The sequence below is a fragment of the Scyliorhinus torazame genome, chromosome 3, assembly GCF_047496885.1.
Source record: "Scyliorhinus torazame isolate Kashiwa2021f chromosome 3, sScyTor2.1, whole genome shotgun sequence".
NCBI classification, from domain to species: domain Eukaryota; kingdom Metazoa; phylum Chordata; class Chondrichthyes; order Carcharhiniformes; family Scyliorhinidae; genus Scyliorhinus; species Scyliorhinus torazame.
In genome coordinates, this window is record NC_092709.1 from 356,988,539 (window position 1) to 357,006,689 (window position 18,151).

Genomic DNA, 18,151 nt, shown 5'->3' on the forward strand with positions numbered 1-18,151 from the left:
AGTGGGAAGATGAGTTAGAGGATGGTCTCTGGGTGGACGCGTTGAGTAGAGTTAACGCGTCCACATCATGTGCCAGGCTCAGCCTGATACAGTTCAAGGTCTTTCACCGGGCTCACATGACAGTGGCCCGGATGAGCAGGTTCTTTGGGGTGGAAGACAGGTGTGGTGGAGGGCCAGCGAACCATGTCCACATGTTCTGGACATGCCTGAAGCTTAGGGGATTATGGCAGGGGTTTGCAGATGTCATGTCCATGGTGTTAAAAACAAGGGTGGCACAGAGTCCAGAGGTGGCGATTTTCAGGCTGTCGGAAGACCGGGAATCCAGAAGGAGAAAGAGGCAGACGTTCTAGCCTTTGCTTCCCTGGTAGCCCAGAGCCCCCGAAGACGGAGACCTGGCTAGCTTTCTGTTTGGAGAAAATCAAGTTTGGCTTGAGAGGGTCAATGTTAGGATTCATCCGGAGGTGGCAACCATTCGTCGACTTCTTTGGGGAAAATTGTCAGCAGAAGGGGGTGGGGTTTAGAGTAGGGGTTAGTAAAGGTGGGACCTGTAAGGGAGACAGCTTTTGCACTTATGTTTATATTTTCATGTACATTGTTTATTCGGTTGTCATAAAACCATAAATACCTCAATAAAATGTTTCTATAAAAAAAAACCCTGCTTGCACCACCTCTGGGTGGCCATTGCCTGGCACCTGCAAGCTCGCTCAAGGATGTGTTGGGAGTCCTTGCTACCTGTGGTTTATCCAAATGATTTAGACAAGAATGTAGATCAGTAAGTTCATGGATGATACGAAAATTGGCAGGGTGGTAAAGCAAGGATAGCACTGTGGCTTCACAGCGCCAGGGTCGCAGGTTCGATTCCCGGCCTGGGTCACTGGCTGTGTGGAGTCTGCACGAGTTTCCTCCGGGTGCTCCGGTTTCCTCCCACAAGTTCTGAAAGACGTGCTGTCAGGTGAATTGGACATTCTGAATTCTCCCGCCATGTACCCGAACAGGCGCCGGAATGTGAGCCTACTTCTGACAATAGTAAAGATTTATTATTATCGATGGGCTGGTCAGTGGCAAGGGAATACATGATAACTCAGAGGGACTTTGGTGTGCACATTGATCCCTGCAGTGGATAGTTAAGGCAAATTAGCCAAGACAGAGAGCGGGAAGGTTATTCAATGACCAGGGGACAGATTTAAGACAAGGGGCAGGAAGTTCAGAGGTGATGTGAGGACAAATGTGGTAATGGGCTGGTGTGTTTTCTGTGATGGAGACCTGATTGGGCAAGGATTGCAGATTTCCTTCAATAAAGGGTGTCAGTGAGCCAAATAAACAACCATAAAACTATTTCCAATTTACCATCATTAGACTTATTCCCGGCTTGGATCCGGTCCGTGCGGAGTCTGCACGTTCTCCCCGTGTCTGCGTGGGTTTCCTCCGGGTGCCTCCCACAGTCCAAAGATGTGCAGGTTAGGTGAATTGGCCGTGATAAATTGCCCTTAAGTGTTGGGTGGGGTTGCTGGGTTATGGGGATAGGGTGGTGTTGAGCTTGGGGGTAGTGTGCTCTTTCCAAGAGCTGGTGCAGACTCAGTGGGCCGAATGGCCTCCTATGTCTTATTCTGGATTTTCACTGCCCAGGGCCTCTGGCTTACTCGTCCAGTAATAGCACGATGCCACCCTGTATTGGACAATTAGACAAGAGCTGAGACTGACTGTCCAGGGAATCGAGAGTTGGGAGGTGCAGGTAGGAGAGTAAAGTCAGAATGGTGGAGGAGGCAAAGCCCTCGTGCTCATGCTGAAGTAATTCCATAGCCACACACTCATTCTCCGCTTCAGTGCAAGAAGCCGATTCCTGCACACCAAAAATCCAACAACTCACTGACCATGTCATTGTATTTTATTAACTGTACATATTTACAAACTCCAAGTCGGCTGGACATACTACCAATTTCTCCCAACTGTCCACGTCCCATCCGCACCCCGACCAGCACAGCAAGAGGTCAAATACATCAGCCCCAGATAGTGTGACTCAGTCGGACTCGATCCTTATAGGTGTGGAGTACCAGTCACATCCCAGTGAAGTTCCCGGTTCGATTGGCCTGACTTGCACCAGCACAAAGTGGGCATGAATGCAAAGTGGTGCCTTCCACAATGAGTACATTGAAGGCACGTCCTCAAAACAGCACAGGGGAGGAAAGCTTGACATAAGGAATACACAGCAGGACTCTGGGCAGGTCTGAGGCCTCAGTACATGCACAACAAAACAAAATAAAACATTTGTAAAAAAATAATCCGTTTCTGGGACAGTCTTGTCTGTATGAACCAGTTCGGAGGGACAGTCTAGCCTGAGCTGAACCAGTTCGGAGGGACAGTCTAGCCTGAGCTGAACCAGTCCGGAGGGACAGTTCACACTAAGTGGCAGCCGTTCAGTTAGATTTGGCTTTTTTCTTTTTCTTCTTTTTCTCTGACACAGGAGTCTCCGGTTCCTCAACTTCCTCCGCCACGAGCTGTTGTTTCCTCTTCTTCCGGACAGGCGTTTCCTGGACCCCATTCGACATACTGTCCACAGCTTCTTCCTCCTCCTCCACGTCTTCCACCTCCTCCACCACTTTCCTCTTCTTTTTCTTCTTCTTCACCTCCACTTCTTCATCCTGGTTGTCCTGCACAAAAAGATTCAGTGAGCGTGCAAGGTAATAATGGCTTTTAGGCTAAAGGCAGATTCATTCACCCCTGACCCTCCCCGCTCACCTCACTCTCCATTTTGACTCTCTTTTCAGTGGGTTCACCCTCCTCCCCTTCCTCGGCAGCCTGGGCCTCCAACTGTTGCTGCTCTCTTTTAATCCTCCTCTTCTCTCGCTTTGCCATCTTTCTCTTTAATTTTGCCGTCACTTCTGCTGCCTGGGAACAGAACACAAGGTCACTCAGTCGGAGCCACACCACACATTTGCACGGGGCTACTGCACACCAGCAAACTCCCACCCTCATTCTCCGGATCAGGCAGAGCTGTCGTCCAGCCGATGGATCCCATTGGATCAGCCTCATTAAATCAGCTTTTTCCCTCCACTGTATTCCGTCAGCGTCAATGTTTGCATCATCTCCAAAAAGCTCCTGGCCAGCGGACAGCAGTGCCACAGATTCCGGTAGCATGGTGGATACATTACTGCAGTAGTAATGGAGGGGCCGCCATCATGAATAAAGAACTGGTGCCAGAGGTACTGAGCTGGGCACCACTGCACTATAAAGAGCCGAGCGACGTGAAGCAAGCCCCCCAGCCCCCAGAGACACCGCCCACTCACCTCAGTGGCAGCCTCCTTCATAACATCAACATTTTTTCGCGGAGCTTCGCCAGTTTCATAGAACGCTAAGCGCTCTTCAACCTGGTCTCTCAGCTTGCCTCCAAATACACTGGTGGGAATATCTGGAAAGGACAATTTAGATTAACCAAGGAAGTAATGGACAGTCTGAGATAAGATCAGCCCTGCACCCTCCCCTCTCCCCACCCAGCCCCCAGGGAGCTGCACCCTCCCCTCTCCCCACCCAGCCCCCAATCAGCTGCACCCTCCCCTCAGCCCCAGGGAGCTGCACCCTCCCCTCTCCCCCGGGGAGCTGCACCCTCCTTCCCCTCTCCCCACCCAGGCCCCAGGGAGCTGCACCCTCCCCTCTCAGCCCCAGGGAGCTGCACCCTCCCTCCCTTCTCCCCACCCAGCCCCCAGGGAGCTGCACCCTCCCTCCCCTCTCCCCACCAGCCCCCAGGGAGCTGCACCCTCCCTCCCCTCTCCCCACCAAGCACCCCAGGGTGCTGCACCCTCCCCTCTCCCCACCCAGCATGGGGTTCCAGGAGTAGAATCGGATAGGCCAAAACCAGATCAGGAAAATGGAGGTTGAATATTAGCTAGGGATGTAGAGATAGTCTTGGAATTACAGGAATAGCAAGGGTTAAAAAAAGTGTCCAGGAAGGTAGACGAATTAAGAACACAGGGAGACAGCAGGATGTTGCGATAACGGAAACCTCGGTAAAGGAGAGACATAATTATTCTGCTACCGGAGGTGGTAGTGGAAGCAGGGACGATAGGGACATTTAAGGGGCATCTTGACAAATATATGAATAGGATGGGAATAGAGGGATACGGACCCAGGAAGTGTAGAAGATTGTAGTTTAGTCGGGCAGTATGGTCGGCACGGGCTTGGAGGGCCTGTTCCTGTGCTGTACATTTCTTTGTTCTTTGTTATAATTAGCAGTTCAATATCGGTGTTCAGGACAGAGGTGGAGATAAAAAAAACTGGAGGGGGGAGTAGTACTAATGGTTCAAGAATCAATTCCAGCTGGGAGAAGTTTTGATAACGGGGCAACAAACAAGGCTTTATGGTTTGAGCACGATTGGGAAATTTGCAGATGACACAAAAGATTGGCCGAGTGATGGAAAGTGTAGAGGATGGTTATAACCTTCAAAACCGCATCAATGGTTTGGTGGAGTGGGCGATAAAGTGGTAGATGGAACTTAACACAGAAGAAGTGCGAGGTCATGCATTTAGGGAGGTCAAACAGTTGTAGGGAGTGCAGAATAAATGGGAATACCAAGAGGTTACAGATGAAGTGAGAGATCTTGGCGTACAGGTACACAGGTCCTTAAACGCAGCAATTCAAGTAGGGCAGCACGGTAGCATTGTGGATAGCACAATTGCTTCACAGCTCCAGGTCCCAGGTTCGATTCCCGGCTTGGGTCACTGTCTGCGCGGAGTCTGCACATCCTCCCCGTGTGTGCGCGGGTTTCCTCCGGGTGCTCTGCTTTCCTCCCACAGTCCAAAGATGTGCAGGTTAGGTGGATTGGCTGATAAATTGCCCTGAAGTGTTGGGTGGGGTTGCTGGGTTATGGGGATAGGGTGGATCTTGGGTAGGGTGCTCTGACTCGATGGGCCGAATGACCACCTTCTGCACTGCAAATTCTATAATAAGTAGACACTGTTGTTAAGAAAGCAAATGGAATGCTCTCCTTTATTGGCAGAGCTTTGGAATATAAAAGTAAGGATGGTAGAATTGTGTAAAACACTGGCGAGGCCACATCTGGAATATTGTGCACAGTTCTGGTCACATCACAGAAGGACGTCACTGCTCTGGAAAGAGTGCAGACGAGGTTACAGGAATGTTGTAAAGTGTTGCCACGAGGAGAGATTAGAAAATTGAGGTTTACAAAATGATGAGGAGAGAGTGGACAAGATAAAATTGTTTCCCTTGGTGGTGAATTCTAGAACCAGGGGACATAGGTGAAAGTGGCATGGGCGGCATCTGCTGCAGTGGTTAGCACTGGGACTACGGCCTGGTTTGAATCCCGTCCTTGGGTCATTGTCCGTGTGGAGTTTGCACATTCTCCCCATGTCTGCGTGGGTTTCACCCCCACAACCCAAAGATGTGCAGGGTAGGTGGATTGGCCACACTAAATTGCCCCTTCATTGGGGGGGGGGGGGGGGGGGGGGGGGCGAAATCAAGTACTCTAAATTAAAAAAAAAGGTAAGTGGCAAAGGTGCAGAGGGGAAACGAGGAAGAACTTTTTTTACGCAGAGGGTAGTGGGGGTCTGGAATCCGCTGCCCGAGTTGGTGGTGAAGGGTTAACTCTTCTTAAAAAGTGCCTGGACCTGCACCGTAAGTGCTCTCGAGTCGGCATGGACAATGTGGGCCGAATGGCCTCGTTCAATGACAAAAACAATCTGCAATTGGATATAATAGGTTAAACGGGAGGCAAACGGGGGCATGACAGAAAAATGTGAACTTGTAGATTGTACAACTCTGGCACACAGCGATCTGGGTGCACAGGTTTATGCATCTCAAACTCAGCACATCCAAGGACCAGGAAGGCAAACGGAAAGCTGCAGGGAATCGGGAAGGAGGCCTCAATCAGATTAGCTCCGCAGTTATCAAATAGCAGAATGGCCGGCCCAGAATGTACATTCGACTTGAATTGCGTCTGTGAACATCACCCACACAAAGAGTTACAAACGCTGCATCATAGAATCTACGGTCCACAGCATCACAACCGAAGCGTGCGTCCGGCAGGCAGCGCTCAGAACAAAGCTGTCAACATTCACGGAGGTGAAATGCGGTTGACGAAAAATCTGAAACATCACTGCAGTGGCCTGGCCGGATGGAGGACCCCCCCCCTTCCCCCCAGCAAACCAGGGCGCCACTCACCTGAGAAACAGTCAATCCTCGATGCCAAGGTACACTTGTTTGCCAGGTAGCGGGAAATCCTGCCTTTGTTTTTTGCTGCAGCTCTGCCAATGAAGGTGGAGTGGAAAATGAGGCCATATTTTGGGGTGTTTCCTCGGGTTCTGAGAGCTCTGTCAGACAGGGAAGGAAGCAGATGAAAAGTGCACACCCACCCCCCAACCATGCAAGAATCTAAATTGATATTTACTCATTGTAGCTAAACACCCACTCCGTTACAGCACAGTGATAGCAATGTGTAACATCCACACTGCCAGCACCTCCCAAACTTGCAACCTCTAACCAGTAGAAGGGCAAGCAGAAGCACAGGAAGATCCCAAAGTAGAAATATAGTTACAGTAGGCAGAACTTACAACGGCAATGAAGACATCACAAAAATGGATAACAGCACATGCTTCCATCTCCACCCGCAACGCCCCCCCATCTAATCAGCTACAATGAAAATGGTGGCGATAAAAGACGGAGTAAATACCTAATGGAGGCGATCCAAATCCAAACTGCACCCCTTAGACGCTAGACATTAGTAGGAGCAATTATAGGAGTTAAACAGTGGCTGTTCAGAACTGGGTTTATCAGTCACACTGCCTGCAAATGCGCAGTGCATCAAACACAGACTGCCAGTAACCTGCCATCACTACAGCCACCCTGCAGCTATACCTGAACAAAGCTTTCTCTGCACCCAGGATCTGTACCGTCGAGGCTGGGTACTTGGCCAGATTAGTCAGGCTGCCCGCGTGGGAGATGAGACGAGCACCGACCTAAGGAGAAAACACAGAACGGAATCAGCATCTACCGCACATTGACACCGAAAGGACCAACCTATCACCAGAAGCTACCAGGCCCAGTCGAGCTGGGCCAGGATGCGAAGTGCCATCAGAGAACATGGAAATGGTCGGAACCTGGCATTCCAGGGATGGGAGGGAAGGGTATCGCGCTCTGCTGCACGAGGCAGCTGAAGGCGTTTTCTGAACTAGTTGCAGGGTTTCCTCACTTCCCAAAGGAGATGGCTCCCTGTGTGTGTGTGTATGTACACACGTTCAGTGAGAACGCACGCCATCACACGCGTGTCGGCAGTTCGGCTTGCTTACCCCACACTTCCTACAGCTCCGTGATTGAAAACCCCCTTTTACAAGGCCAGCCCTGGATAAACAGAGCTTGCAGTAAACTCATCTTCTAACCATTTCTAAATACCTAGTGTGTTCGGGCGAGGGAGGGTTCATTTTGAATAACTCAGTAGACATTTGCGGGTCCCACCTACACCTTTCGAATAGCTCGGTACCAGGATTAGAGTGAACATGCTCAGAACAGACAATTCTTCACAGGGTGTCAGAGGATTGACAGATTTAACAGATCATCACCGCACGTTTCACTCTTCCATCTACACTGTACACTCATCGGATACAAACACAGCAACCCCCCCCCCCCCCCAACATTGTGGGCAAACCTCCACCAAGATCCAGCACAGACCCAGGAGACGCAACGGCACTTACCACCTCCCCGATGAGAACAGCCAAATTGGGTGCCACCTGGTTCATCTTGGAGCGCAGGTATTCCTGGAGAGTGGTTCGATATTCAGCCAGAGACACCACTCGGCTGGAGAAGCACTCAATGTTGATGAGATCGATGGGAGAGATATCCATACCTGCCAGTGAGAGGGGCAGAGTTTAAACTGTTGCAGAGATGGGGGGTCAGCCTGGCAGTCAGCTCCTGCGCAGCACTCACTGTCCGAAAACACACAACACATCTTGTATACAAAGCACACAATCCCTTCACAGTGAGGACCAAGAATTGGAGGCCTTACTGCAATTAAAGAAAGCATTAGTGAGGCCACATTTGGAATAGATTATCATAGAATTTACAGTGCATTTGGCCCATCGAGTCCGCACCGGCTCTTGGAAAGAGCACCCTACCGAAGGTCCACACCTCCACCCTATCCCCATAACCCAGTAACCCCACCCAACACTAAGGGCAATTTTGGACACTAAGGGCAATTTATCATGGCCAATCCACCTAACCTGCACATCTTTGGACTGTGGGAGGAAACCGGAGCACCCGGAGGAAACCCACAGACACACGGGGAGGACGTGCAGACTCCGCACAGACAGTGACCCAAGCCGGAATCGAACCTGGGACCCTGGAGCTGTGAAGCAATTGTGCTATCCGCAATGCTACCGTGCTCCCCACTACTTCGTGAAGTTTTTGACTCCTTTCCTAAAGGTGTCTTAGAGAGAACACAACAAATGTTTACTAGATTGGTTCCCGGGATGAGGCAAGATGGAGCAGGTTCCATTTGCATATGTGGATCGGTTATTGCTTGTGAGGTGATCTAATTAAAAACGGAGGATTATAATTGCTGAGAAAATACTTCCCCAGCTGGGTAATCCAAAACACACAGGACAAACGAAGATGAGAAAACATCAGAGGATTATGAACCTTTTGAATTCGCTTTCTCCCCATGTCTGCATGGCTGTCACCCCCACAATTCAAAGAGATGTGCAGGTTAGGTGGACTGGCCACGCTAAATTGCCCTATAACTGGGGGAAAAAATTGGCTATTTTTAAAAAAATGAACCTTTTGAATGCCCTACCTTTGAGAGTTGGGGCATTTCAAGAGGGTTGGATAGATTTGTGGACACCAGGGGAATTAAAGGACATGGGGGTTGTGGCAAAGTAGAACTGGGGGGAGAAATTCAGTCAGAATCTCACAGAATAGCAGAACACCCCCTGCTGTCTCATGGCGCTGAGGACCCGGGTCACTGTCCGTGCGGAGTTTGCACTTTCTCCCCGTGTCTGCGTGGGTCTCATCCCCACAACCCAAAGAGGTGCTGGGTAGGTGGATTGGCCACGTTAAAGTGTCCCTTATATGATACTCTAAATTTATTTCAAAGAAGGAATAGCAGAGCCAGTTAGAAGGGCCGAATGGTCAATTCCTGTTGGTGTATAGCTGTACCTGCATTAACATTTCCTGGTGGCCAGGAGAGCCAGCCACACTGGAGAACAAAAATCTGATCACAACCCTGACCAGGGTTAGAGAGGGAGCACATTCAGAACACAGTCTTCTTCACAACATGTCAGAAGGTTAAATCAAAATCATCACGTGTTCCACACTCCAGACTAATGGTTGCACACGAGACCCGGTGTCCGAACTGTCCAGACCCCAGCTGTACTGGGGATGGAGTAGAAGCAACACACTCTCAGCTTCCAAACAGCGGGGCACTGCGGAAGTAGCAAGAGAACAAAAAAAAAACACCCCACCCAAACTGACCCATGGAGCTGCGCGCGGCATCCAGAATAGCCTGGGCTTTGGCACTGTCCATCACGACCTCCTCCAGAGCCTCCACACTCTCATCCGTTAGCTCCTTGCGGTTCCCAATCAGCTTGGTCAGTCGACAGTACGTGTAATTCTCAGGAACAATCTTGATGAGTTCCGGGAAGTGGTATCCATACCACTCTCTGTGGGGAGAAAGGAAGGCAGGTCACTCACTGCGAGATGGATTAACAGGTTACCCCTAAACCACAGCCAAGTTGCAAACTTGCGGCCAGCTCGTGGCCTCCCTCGCCACCCCCTCCCGCGAGGCCATAGTTAACAAGCCAGCAGGTGTCTCCCTGACAACAATACAGGCCGAGCCACAGGAGGAGCAGGGCTGTGGTGTAGCAGGGAATTTACTCTACCTCCACTGTCTATGCAGTCAGTGCCAAGGGAAGGCACCACCTATAACAAGGACAGGGAGGCCCCAGCAGTTCAAATCGCAGCAAATCCCAAACCAAAACTCTACAACTTGGCTCAATGCCTGATGTTTCTTCAGTTGGCTGGAGTCTACCACCTCCCCCACACGACATTTCAGCTCCACACTATTCGATGTTGTGCTCATGAACATTAGTTTGCTGGTCAGTTGTATCCGCAGAGCACACCCAGCCCAGGGATACTGATGTTTCTTTAGTCAGCAGGTTGAAACTGCCCGCCCCTAGTTTACCTGACTCGCATAGAGAAGGTGTTGATGTCCTTGTCTAGCTGGTCCAGCAGGCTGATGGACTGGATGATCATGTTGTCCACGCGGTTCACATTGAACTTCACCTTGGCCCGAGAGTAGCTGTGCCCCAGGCCCAACTGGGCTTTAGCAGCAGAGAGTGCAGTCAGACCCTGCACCAACGAGTGGAAGTGAAGCCGAACCCCTGGGCCAGACCAACAACAAAAAGCAGAACCCGGTTAACATCCAGTGGTCAGAATCCTCACTTAGTTCAACACTGATTCCAGCCTCTTCACCAATCAGCTGCTTACCTCGAAAGATTTCTGCCACCACTCCCCCAGCCTGGCACTGGATTCCCAAATCCTCCTGGATTGCCGCTCCGATTTTTGAGTCTGCCACCCCCAGGATCACCTTTTTCTTCTTGCCGGAAGTAGGCATGTTAGTCTCCAGCAGGAGTCTCATATCCTCATGAACGATACCTGGGACACAGCCAACAATGAGTGGTCTGAAAGGAGTTATGGACAGGAGGCGGATTCACCTCCATCTCCAGTGCTCAGCTCGGTTTGGTCACTTCACAATATATCAGTGGATTGACAGATATATGAGACATCATTGCACACAAGAGAACGCTCCCACAAATTACACCCCCCCCCCCCAGCAGGGAACAAGCCTCCAGTTTCAGAAATGCTCAAAACCTCAACTCACAACCCATACAGGTGCAGCCTTGTGGATGCAATCCATAGACTAGCTGATATAGTGACATGCAAGCTTGTAATAATAATAATAGCTTATTGTCACAAGTAGGCTTCAATGGAGTTACTGTGAAAAGCCCCTAGTCACCACATTCCGGCACCTGTTCGGGGAGGCTGGTACGGGAATTGAACCGTGCTGCTGCCTTATTCTGCACTACAGACCCTGGGTTAAGGGACGTGTAGTGAGATTGAGGTGATATATTGACATTGACCAACCTGCCCACTACCCCAAGGCACAGGTGCCTTACAACACCAGGTTAAAGTCCAACAGGGTTGTTTCAAATCACTAGCTTTCGGAGCGCTGCTCCTTCCTCAGGCGAATGAAGAGATATGTTCCAGAAGTCAAAGATGAAAATGGCTTATTGTCACAAGTCGGCTTCAATGAAGTTACTGTGAAAAACCCCTGGTCGCCACATTCCGGCGCCTGTTCAAGGAGGCTGGTACGTGAATTGAACCGTGCTGCTGGCGTGCCTTCAAAGCCAGCAATTTAGCCCTGTGCTAAACAGCCCCTGCAATGCTCCGAAAGCTAGTGATTCGAAACAAACCTGTTGGGACTTTAACCTGGTATTGTCAGGCTTCTTAATGTGCTCACCCCAGTCCAACACCGGCATCTCCATATCATTCCCCAAGGCAGGCACAGCAACTCTTGATCGTCGCTGGCCCAGCCAGTGATGCCCACATCCCATGAACCGAGATAAACCAACCCAGCCCACAAATTCCAGTGGACGCCCACAGTACTGCTCAGCAGGAGACTCAATAGTGAAGACAACCCACCTTCAGAAATCGCATTCATGTTTTCCAGGGCACCCTGAGCAGATTTGAATGGTGAAAATGCCACGAGTTTAACAATGTTGTTGAACTTGCCGATGGTCAGTATACTGTCCTCCACCTGGAACAGGAAAGGACAGTCACAACTCAAGCAGCTGTTCCAACAAATCCAGTCTAGGAGCTCTGACACAAGAGAATAGACAGCCAGCAAGTACACAGCTCAGCGCCCTCCGACACAAACACAATTCAATCTTGAACCTAATACCGAGAGCACAGGCCTATTTCCAAGATTAGAAGTGGCTAACATTGCGTGTGATATCAGCCAAGGTAGCTAGTCGAAGGAATTGGTCAAAATGATCTGATCAGGTCGGTTCTAGATAAAGCAATTGGATAAGGGACCCTGGAGATCAGGAGAACAGGAAACCTGCAAAAGATCAACTGGAGAAACATTCTAGATTCTGCAGGGCATGCTGAATGCGCTCCTATGTTCCATTCTTTTGAGTGGACTAACAACTGGGTCAAGTTTTTCCAAAGTTACACAGGCCAGACAGCATCTGTTAAGAGAAAGGTTGAGGTTTCAGATATCCTTCAAGACTAATCCAATCCAAAGCTGCTTGTTCACTTTCCAGAATAAGGTGCTGGGAATTCCCAGCAGCTGGTAAGTAGATGAGGATTCAGCAGACAGAAGACTGAAAGTACAATCTGGGCTAGCAGTCCCATATTCAATGGGCACTACAGAGATACCGTCTGTAGTTATATTGGAAAACCAGATAACAAGGGACCACCACACACATAAACCAAAAAATACTCCACCCACCTGAGGCAGCAGCAGGCCGATCTCCTCAACTTCTTTAACTGCCAGCAATGCATAGCCAGCAGCATGCTCGAAAAGCACATGTAGCAGCACCTGGACAAGGGAACATTGGGTTGGTTCATTGAATACCTGCATTGGATTCCTTGCTAACTCCTCGAAGCAACTAGAGAGGTGGAATCAAATCGACGAGTTTGACAATGATTTAAACAGAGCCGAGGTTTAGACAGATAGAGAAGTTCAGGGTGGGAGCTCCACACTGTTTAAATCCCATTCTGCCCCTGGCCTCCTGCACCGTCTCAACTGTCTGGGAGGGTGGCAGTAGGGGGCTGCCCATTCTGCTCCATCCCAACTGCCTGGGAAGGTGGCAGTAGGGGGCTGCCCATTCTGCTCCATCCCAACTGCCTGGGAAGGTGGCAGTAGGGGGCTGCCCATTCTGCTCCATCCCAACTGCCTGGGAAGGTGGCAGTAGGGGGCTGCCCTTTCTGCCCCGTCCCAACTGCCTGGGAAGGTGGAAGCGGGGGCAGCACATTGCACTGTCCTAACTGCCTGGGAGGGGGGGGCAGCCCATTCTGCCCCCCCTGCACCATCCCAACTGCCTGGGAGGGGGGGGGGGGGCAGCCCATTCTGCCCCCCAGCACCGTCTCAACTGGCTGGGAGGGGGGCTCCCTCACATCCTTTAAAGTACCTAGAGGTGCACTTGGCACATTCCAGGCTATGGGCCCAGTGCTGGCAAATGGGATTTGGCAGATCAGGTGCCTTTCATGGGGTAGTGCGGACTCGATGGGCCGAATGTTTCTGCGAATTAAACTCAACACGAGTTCGATAAACAGCAAACACCCGGATCATGGTCAGTCCCGCATCAGATCCGGCCGGATGGCGCTCAGCCCCGAGCCTGCGGCCTATCTCCCCGCCGCCGCGTGGCCGGATCCCGGGCCCGCCTTTAACTCCCAGGCAGTTAAGACAGTGCAAGGGGGCAGCGCCCCCGCGCGGTCCGCAGCTCACACCAAGCGGGCCGGGTCCCGCCGTCTCTCTCTCTCTCTCTCCCCCCCCCCCCCCCCCCCCCCCCGGGCCACCGGAGCTGCGCACCAGCCCCCTCGCCCCGGCTTCCTCGGCCCCGCACTCACCATCGCGCCGCTGGGTCCCGGACTGAGACTGGTGACCACGTGACGCGGCCTCTTATAACCACCACCTCGCAACAACCCGACCTCTCACTGGCTGCCGAGCGTCCAATCCGGGCTCTCACTGGCTGCCGAGCAACCAATCCGGGCTCTCATTGGATACCGAGCGGCCATTCCGGGCTCTCATTGGATACCGAGCGGCCAATCCGGGCTCTCACTGGCGGCTGAGCAACCAACCCGGCCTCTCAATGGCTGCTCAGCAGCCAATCCGGGCTCTCACTCGCAACCGAGCGGCCAATCCGGGCTCTCACCGGCTCCCGAAACCAATCAGCACAGGGATCTCGGGCCTGATGTCTCTCTGCTCCGAATAACAGCAGAGAGCGCGAGAGAGGCCCTTCAGCCCATCATGAATATCACAGCTGTATTGCGGGAGGACACCTCAGAGGGCAGTGAGGCTATATGGGTAGAGATCAGGAATAAGAAGGGTGCAGTCACAATGTTGGGGGTTTACTACAGGCCTCCCAACAGCCAGCGGGAGATAGAGGAGCAGATAGGTAGACAGATTTTGGAAAAGAGTAAAAACAACAGGGTTGTGGTGATGGGAGACTTCAACTTCCCCAATATTGACTGGGACTCACTTAGTGCCAGGGGCTTAGACGGGGCGGAGTTTGTAAGGAGCATCCAGGAGGGCTTCTTAAAACAATATGTAGACAGTCCAACGAGGGAAGGGGCGGTACTGGACCTGGTATTGGGGAATGAGCCCGGCCAGGTGGTAGATGTTTCAGTAGGGGAGCATTTCGGAAACAGTGACCACAATTCAGGAAGTTTTAAAGTGCTGGTGGACAAGGATAAGAGTGGTCCTAGGGTGAATGTTGCTAAATTGGGGGAAGGCTATTTATAACAATATTAGGCAGGAACTAGATTGGCGCCGGATGTTTGAGGGGAATCGACATCTGACATATGGGAGGCTTTCAAGTGTCAGTTGAAAGGAATTCAGGACCGGCATGTTCCTGTGAGGAAGAAGGATAAATATGGCAAATTTTGGGATATTGTAGGTCTCGCCAAAAAGAAAAAGGAGGCATTTATCAGGGCTAGAAGGCTGGGACCAGACAAAGCCTGTGTGGAATATACGGAAAGTAGGAAGGAACTTAAGCAAGGAGTCAGGAGGGCTAAAAGGGGTCCCGAAAAGTCATTGGCAAGTAGCGTTAAGGAAAATCCCAAGGCTTTTTACACATACATAAAAAGCAAGAGGGTAGCCAGGGAATGGGTTGGCCCACTGAAGGACAGGGGAGGGAATCTATGTGTGGAGCCAGAGGAAATGGGTGAGGTACTAAATGAATACTTTGCATCAGTATTCACCAAAGAGAAGGAATTGGTGGATGTTGAGTCTGGAAAAGGGTGTGTAGATAGCCTTTGTCACATTGAGATCCAAAAAGACGAGGTGTTGGGTGTCTTGAAAAATATTAAGGTGGATAAGTCCCCAGGGTCTGATGGGATCTACCCCAGAATACTGAAGGAGGCAAGAGAGGAAATTGCTGAGGCCTCGACAGAAATCCTTGGATCCTCACTGTCTTCAGGTGATGTCCCGGAGGACTGGAGAATAGCCAATGTTGTTCCTTTGTTTAAGAACGGTAGCAAGGATAATCCAGGGAACTACAGGCCGGTGAGCCTTACGTCAGTGGTAGTGAAATTACTGGAGAGAATTCTTCGAGACAGGATCTACCCCCATTTGGAAGCAAGTGGACGTATTAGTGAGAGGCAGCATGGTTTTGTGAAGGGAAGGGCGTGTCTCACTAACTTGGTGGAGTTTTTCGAGGAGGCCACAAAGATGGTTGATGCAGGTAGGGCAGTGGATGTTGTCTATATGGACTTCAGTAAGGCCTTTGACAAGGTCCCTCATGGCAGACTGGTACAAAAGGTGAAGTCACACGGGATCAGATGTGAGCTGGCAAGATGGATACAGAACTGGCTAGGTCATAGAAGGCAGAGAGTAGCAATGGAAGGGTGCTTTTCTGATTGAGGGCTGTGACTAGTGGTGTTTTGCAGGGATCAGTGAAATGAAATGAAATGAAAATCGCTTATTGTCACAAGTAGGCTTCAATGAAGTTACTGTGAAAAGCCCCTAGTCACCACATTCCGGCGCCTGTTCGGGGAGGCTGGTGCGGGAATTGAACCATGCTGCTGGCCTGCCTTGGTCTGCTTTCAAAGCCAGCGATTTAGCCCAGTGTGCTAAACCAGCCCCTGAAATTACTGTGAAAAGCCCCTAGTCGCCACATTCCGGCGCCTGTTCGGGGAGGTTGTTACGGGACCGTTGCTGTTTGTAGTATATATAAATGATTTGGAGGAAAATGTAACTGGTCTGATTTTTAAGTTTGCGGATGACACAAAGGTTGGTGGAATTGCGGATAGTGATGAGGACTGTCGGAGGATACAGCAGGATTTAGATTGTTTGGTGACTTGGGCAGAGAGATGGCAGATGGAGTTTAATCTGGACAAATGTGAGGTAATGCATTTTGGAAGGTCTAATACAGGTAGGGGATATACAGTGAATGGTAGAACCCTCAAGAGTATTGACAGTCAGAGAGATCTCGGTATACAGGTCCACAGGTCACTGAAAGGGGTAATACAGGTGGAGGAGGTAGTCAAGAAGACATAAGGCATGCTTGCCTTCAATGGCTGGGGCATTGAGTAGAAGAATTGGCAAGTCATGTTGCAGCTGTATAGAACCTTAGGCCACACTTGGAGTATAGTGTTCAATTCTGGTCGCCACACTACCAGAAGGATGTGGAGGCTTTAGAGAGGGTGCAGAAGAGATTTACCCGGATGTTGCCTGGTATGGAGGGCATTAGCTATGAGGAGAGGTTGAATAAACTCGGTTTATTCTCACTGGAACGACGGAGGTTGAGGAGCGACCTGATAGAGGTCTACAAAATTATGAGGGGTATAGACAGAGTGGCTAGTCAGAGGCTTTTCCCCAGGGTGGAGGGGTCAATTACTCGGGGGCATAGGTTTAAGGTGCGAGGGGCAAGGTTTAGAGGAGATGTACGAGGCAAGTTCTTTACACACAGGGTAGTGGGTGCCTGGAACACGCTGACGGAGGAGATGGTGGAAGCAGGGACGATAGTGACGTTTAAGGGGCATCTTGACAAATACATGAATAGGATGGGAATAGAGGGATACGGACCCAGGGAGTGTAGAAGATTGTAGTTTAGACGGGCAGCATGGTCGGCACGGGCTTGGAGGGCCGAAGGTCCTGTTCCTGTGCTGCACTTTTCTTTGTTTTTTGTTCTTTATGTCTGTGCCACCCACCATTTTGTTTATAAATTTAGAGTACCCAATTCACTTTTGCCAATGAAGGGGCAATTTAGCATGGCCAATCCACCTACCCTGCAGACACGGGGAGAATGTGCAAACTCCACACGGACAGTGACCCAGAGCCGGGATCGAACCTGGGACCTTTGCGGCGTGAGGCAGCTGCGCTAACCCACAGTGCCACCGTGCTGCCCTGTGTGCCGGCCCATCAGCCCATCATGTCTGTGCCGGCCCATCAACTTTTAAAAAAATTTTTGAGTACCCAATTATTTTTTTCCAATTAAGGGTCAATTTAGCGCGGCCAATCCACCTACCCTGTGTTTTATTATGCTCTTGTCGTAGCAGAAGCTGCTTCCTTGATGTGCACTCTGACAAAGGAAGGTTCAGACATGGAGATAGCTTTAACACGTTTATTAAACTATTAACAATTCTCCTACTTGGATTCAACGCTACTGTTAATCCTGCTGTAGCTACTCAGACTGATGAACCAGTCTGCTACAATCCATGTGGTGGGTGTGATGTTCAATCAACCCTGTGTCTGTACTCACTGAGTGTCTCCACTGGAAAGAGACTGAGCATGTGTGCTGTGTCCTTTTATATGGATCGGTGTGACACCCTCCTGTGGTAGTGTCATCTCTGTGTGTATCATGACTGCCCATTGGTCGTGTCCTATCTAACTGACCTATTGGTTGACTGTCTGTGTGTCATGTCTCTGGTGTTCCCTCTAGTGTCCAGCTAGGTGTAGTGTATGTACATTAAGACCCACGCAGACACGGGGAGAATGTGCAAACTCCACACGGACAGGTGCAGAGGAGATTCACCAGGATGTTGCCTGGGCTGCAGCGATTCTGCTAGGAAGAGAGATTGGATAGACTGGGGTTGTTTGCCCTGGAGCAGAGAAAGCTGAGGGTGACCTGATTGAGGTGAGGGACATGGAGGAGTCAGGAAGAAACCCTTAGCAAAGGGATCAATAACCAGGGGGCGTAGATTGATGTAAGGGGCAGGAAATTTAGATGGGATGTGAGGAAAAAAATCTTGAACTGCCACAGCATTCAAGGTTATGGACCAAGTGCTAGAAAATGGGATTAGGATAGATATAGGTGCAGAGACGATGGGCCAAGGGACCTCGTTTTGTGCTGTAAGACCCCTCCACAACACACCATCTTGACTTTGGACTGTACTGCTGTCATTCCTTCACTGTCAAAATCCTGG

At 50.6% G+C, this 18,151-nt stretch overlaps 1 protein-coding gene and 3 non-coding genes across 4 annotated transcripts; all 4 read right to left on the reverse strand.

Moving 5' to 3' along the window:
• Positions 1 to 1,867: 1,867 nt before the first annotated feature.
• nop56 (NOP56 ribonucleoprotein homolog) lies at positions 1,868 to 13,682 on the reverse strand. The gene is made up of 12 exons (XM_072497804.1): positions 13,634 to 13,682; positions 12,513 to 12,602; positions 11,702 to 11,816; positions 10,487 to 10,654; positions 10,182 to 10,380; positions 9,473 to 9,660; positions 7,699 to 7,850; positions 6,866 to 6,966; positions 6,173 to 6,321; positions 3,285 to 3,406; positions 2,737 to 2,886; positions 1,868 to 2,648 (listed from the first exon to the last, which is right to left on the reverse strand). The coding sequence occupies exons 1-12, from the start codon at positions 13,634 to 13,636 to the stop codon at positions 2,415 to 2,417; spliced, it is 1,671 nt and encodes a 556-aa protein (XP_072353905.1). The 5' UTR covers positions 13,637 to 13,682; the 3' UTR covers positions 1,868 to 2,414.
• Positions 3,018 to 3,088, reverse strand: LOC140409712 (small nucleolar RNA SNORD57). The gene has a single exon (XR_011940497.1). It is a non-coding gene; the product is annotated as a small nucleolar RNA SNORD57 (small nucleolar RNA).
• LOC140409713 (small nucleolar RNA SNORD56) lies at positions 6,041 to 6,113 on the reverse strand. The gene has a single exon (XR_011940498.1). It is a non-coding gene; the product is annotated as a small nucleolar RNA SNORD56 (small nucleolar RNA).
• On the reverse strand, positions 9,804 to 9,941 carry LOC140409658 (small nucleolar RNA SNORA51). Its single transcript, XR_011940461.1, has one exon. It is a non-coding gene; the product is annotated as a small nucleolar RNA SNORA51 (small nucleolar RNA).
• Positions 13,683 to 18,151: the final 4,469 nt, after the last annotated feature.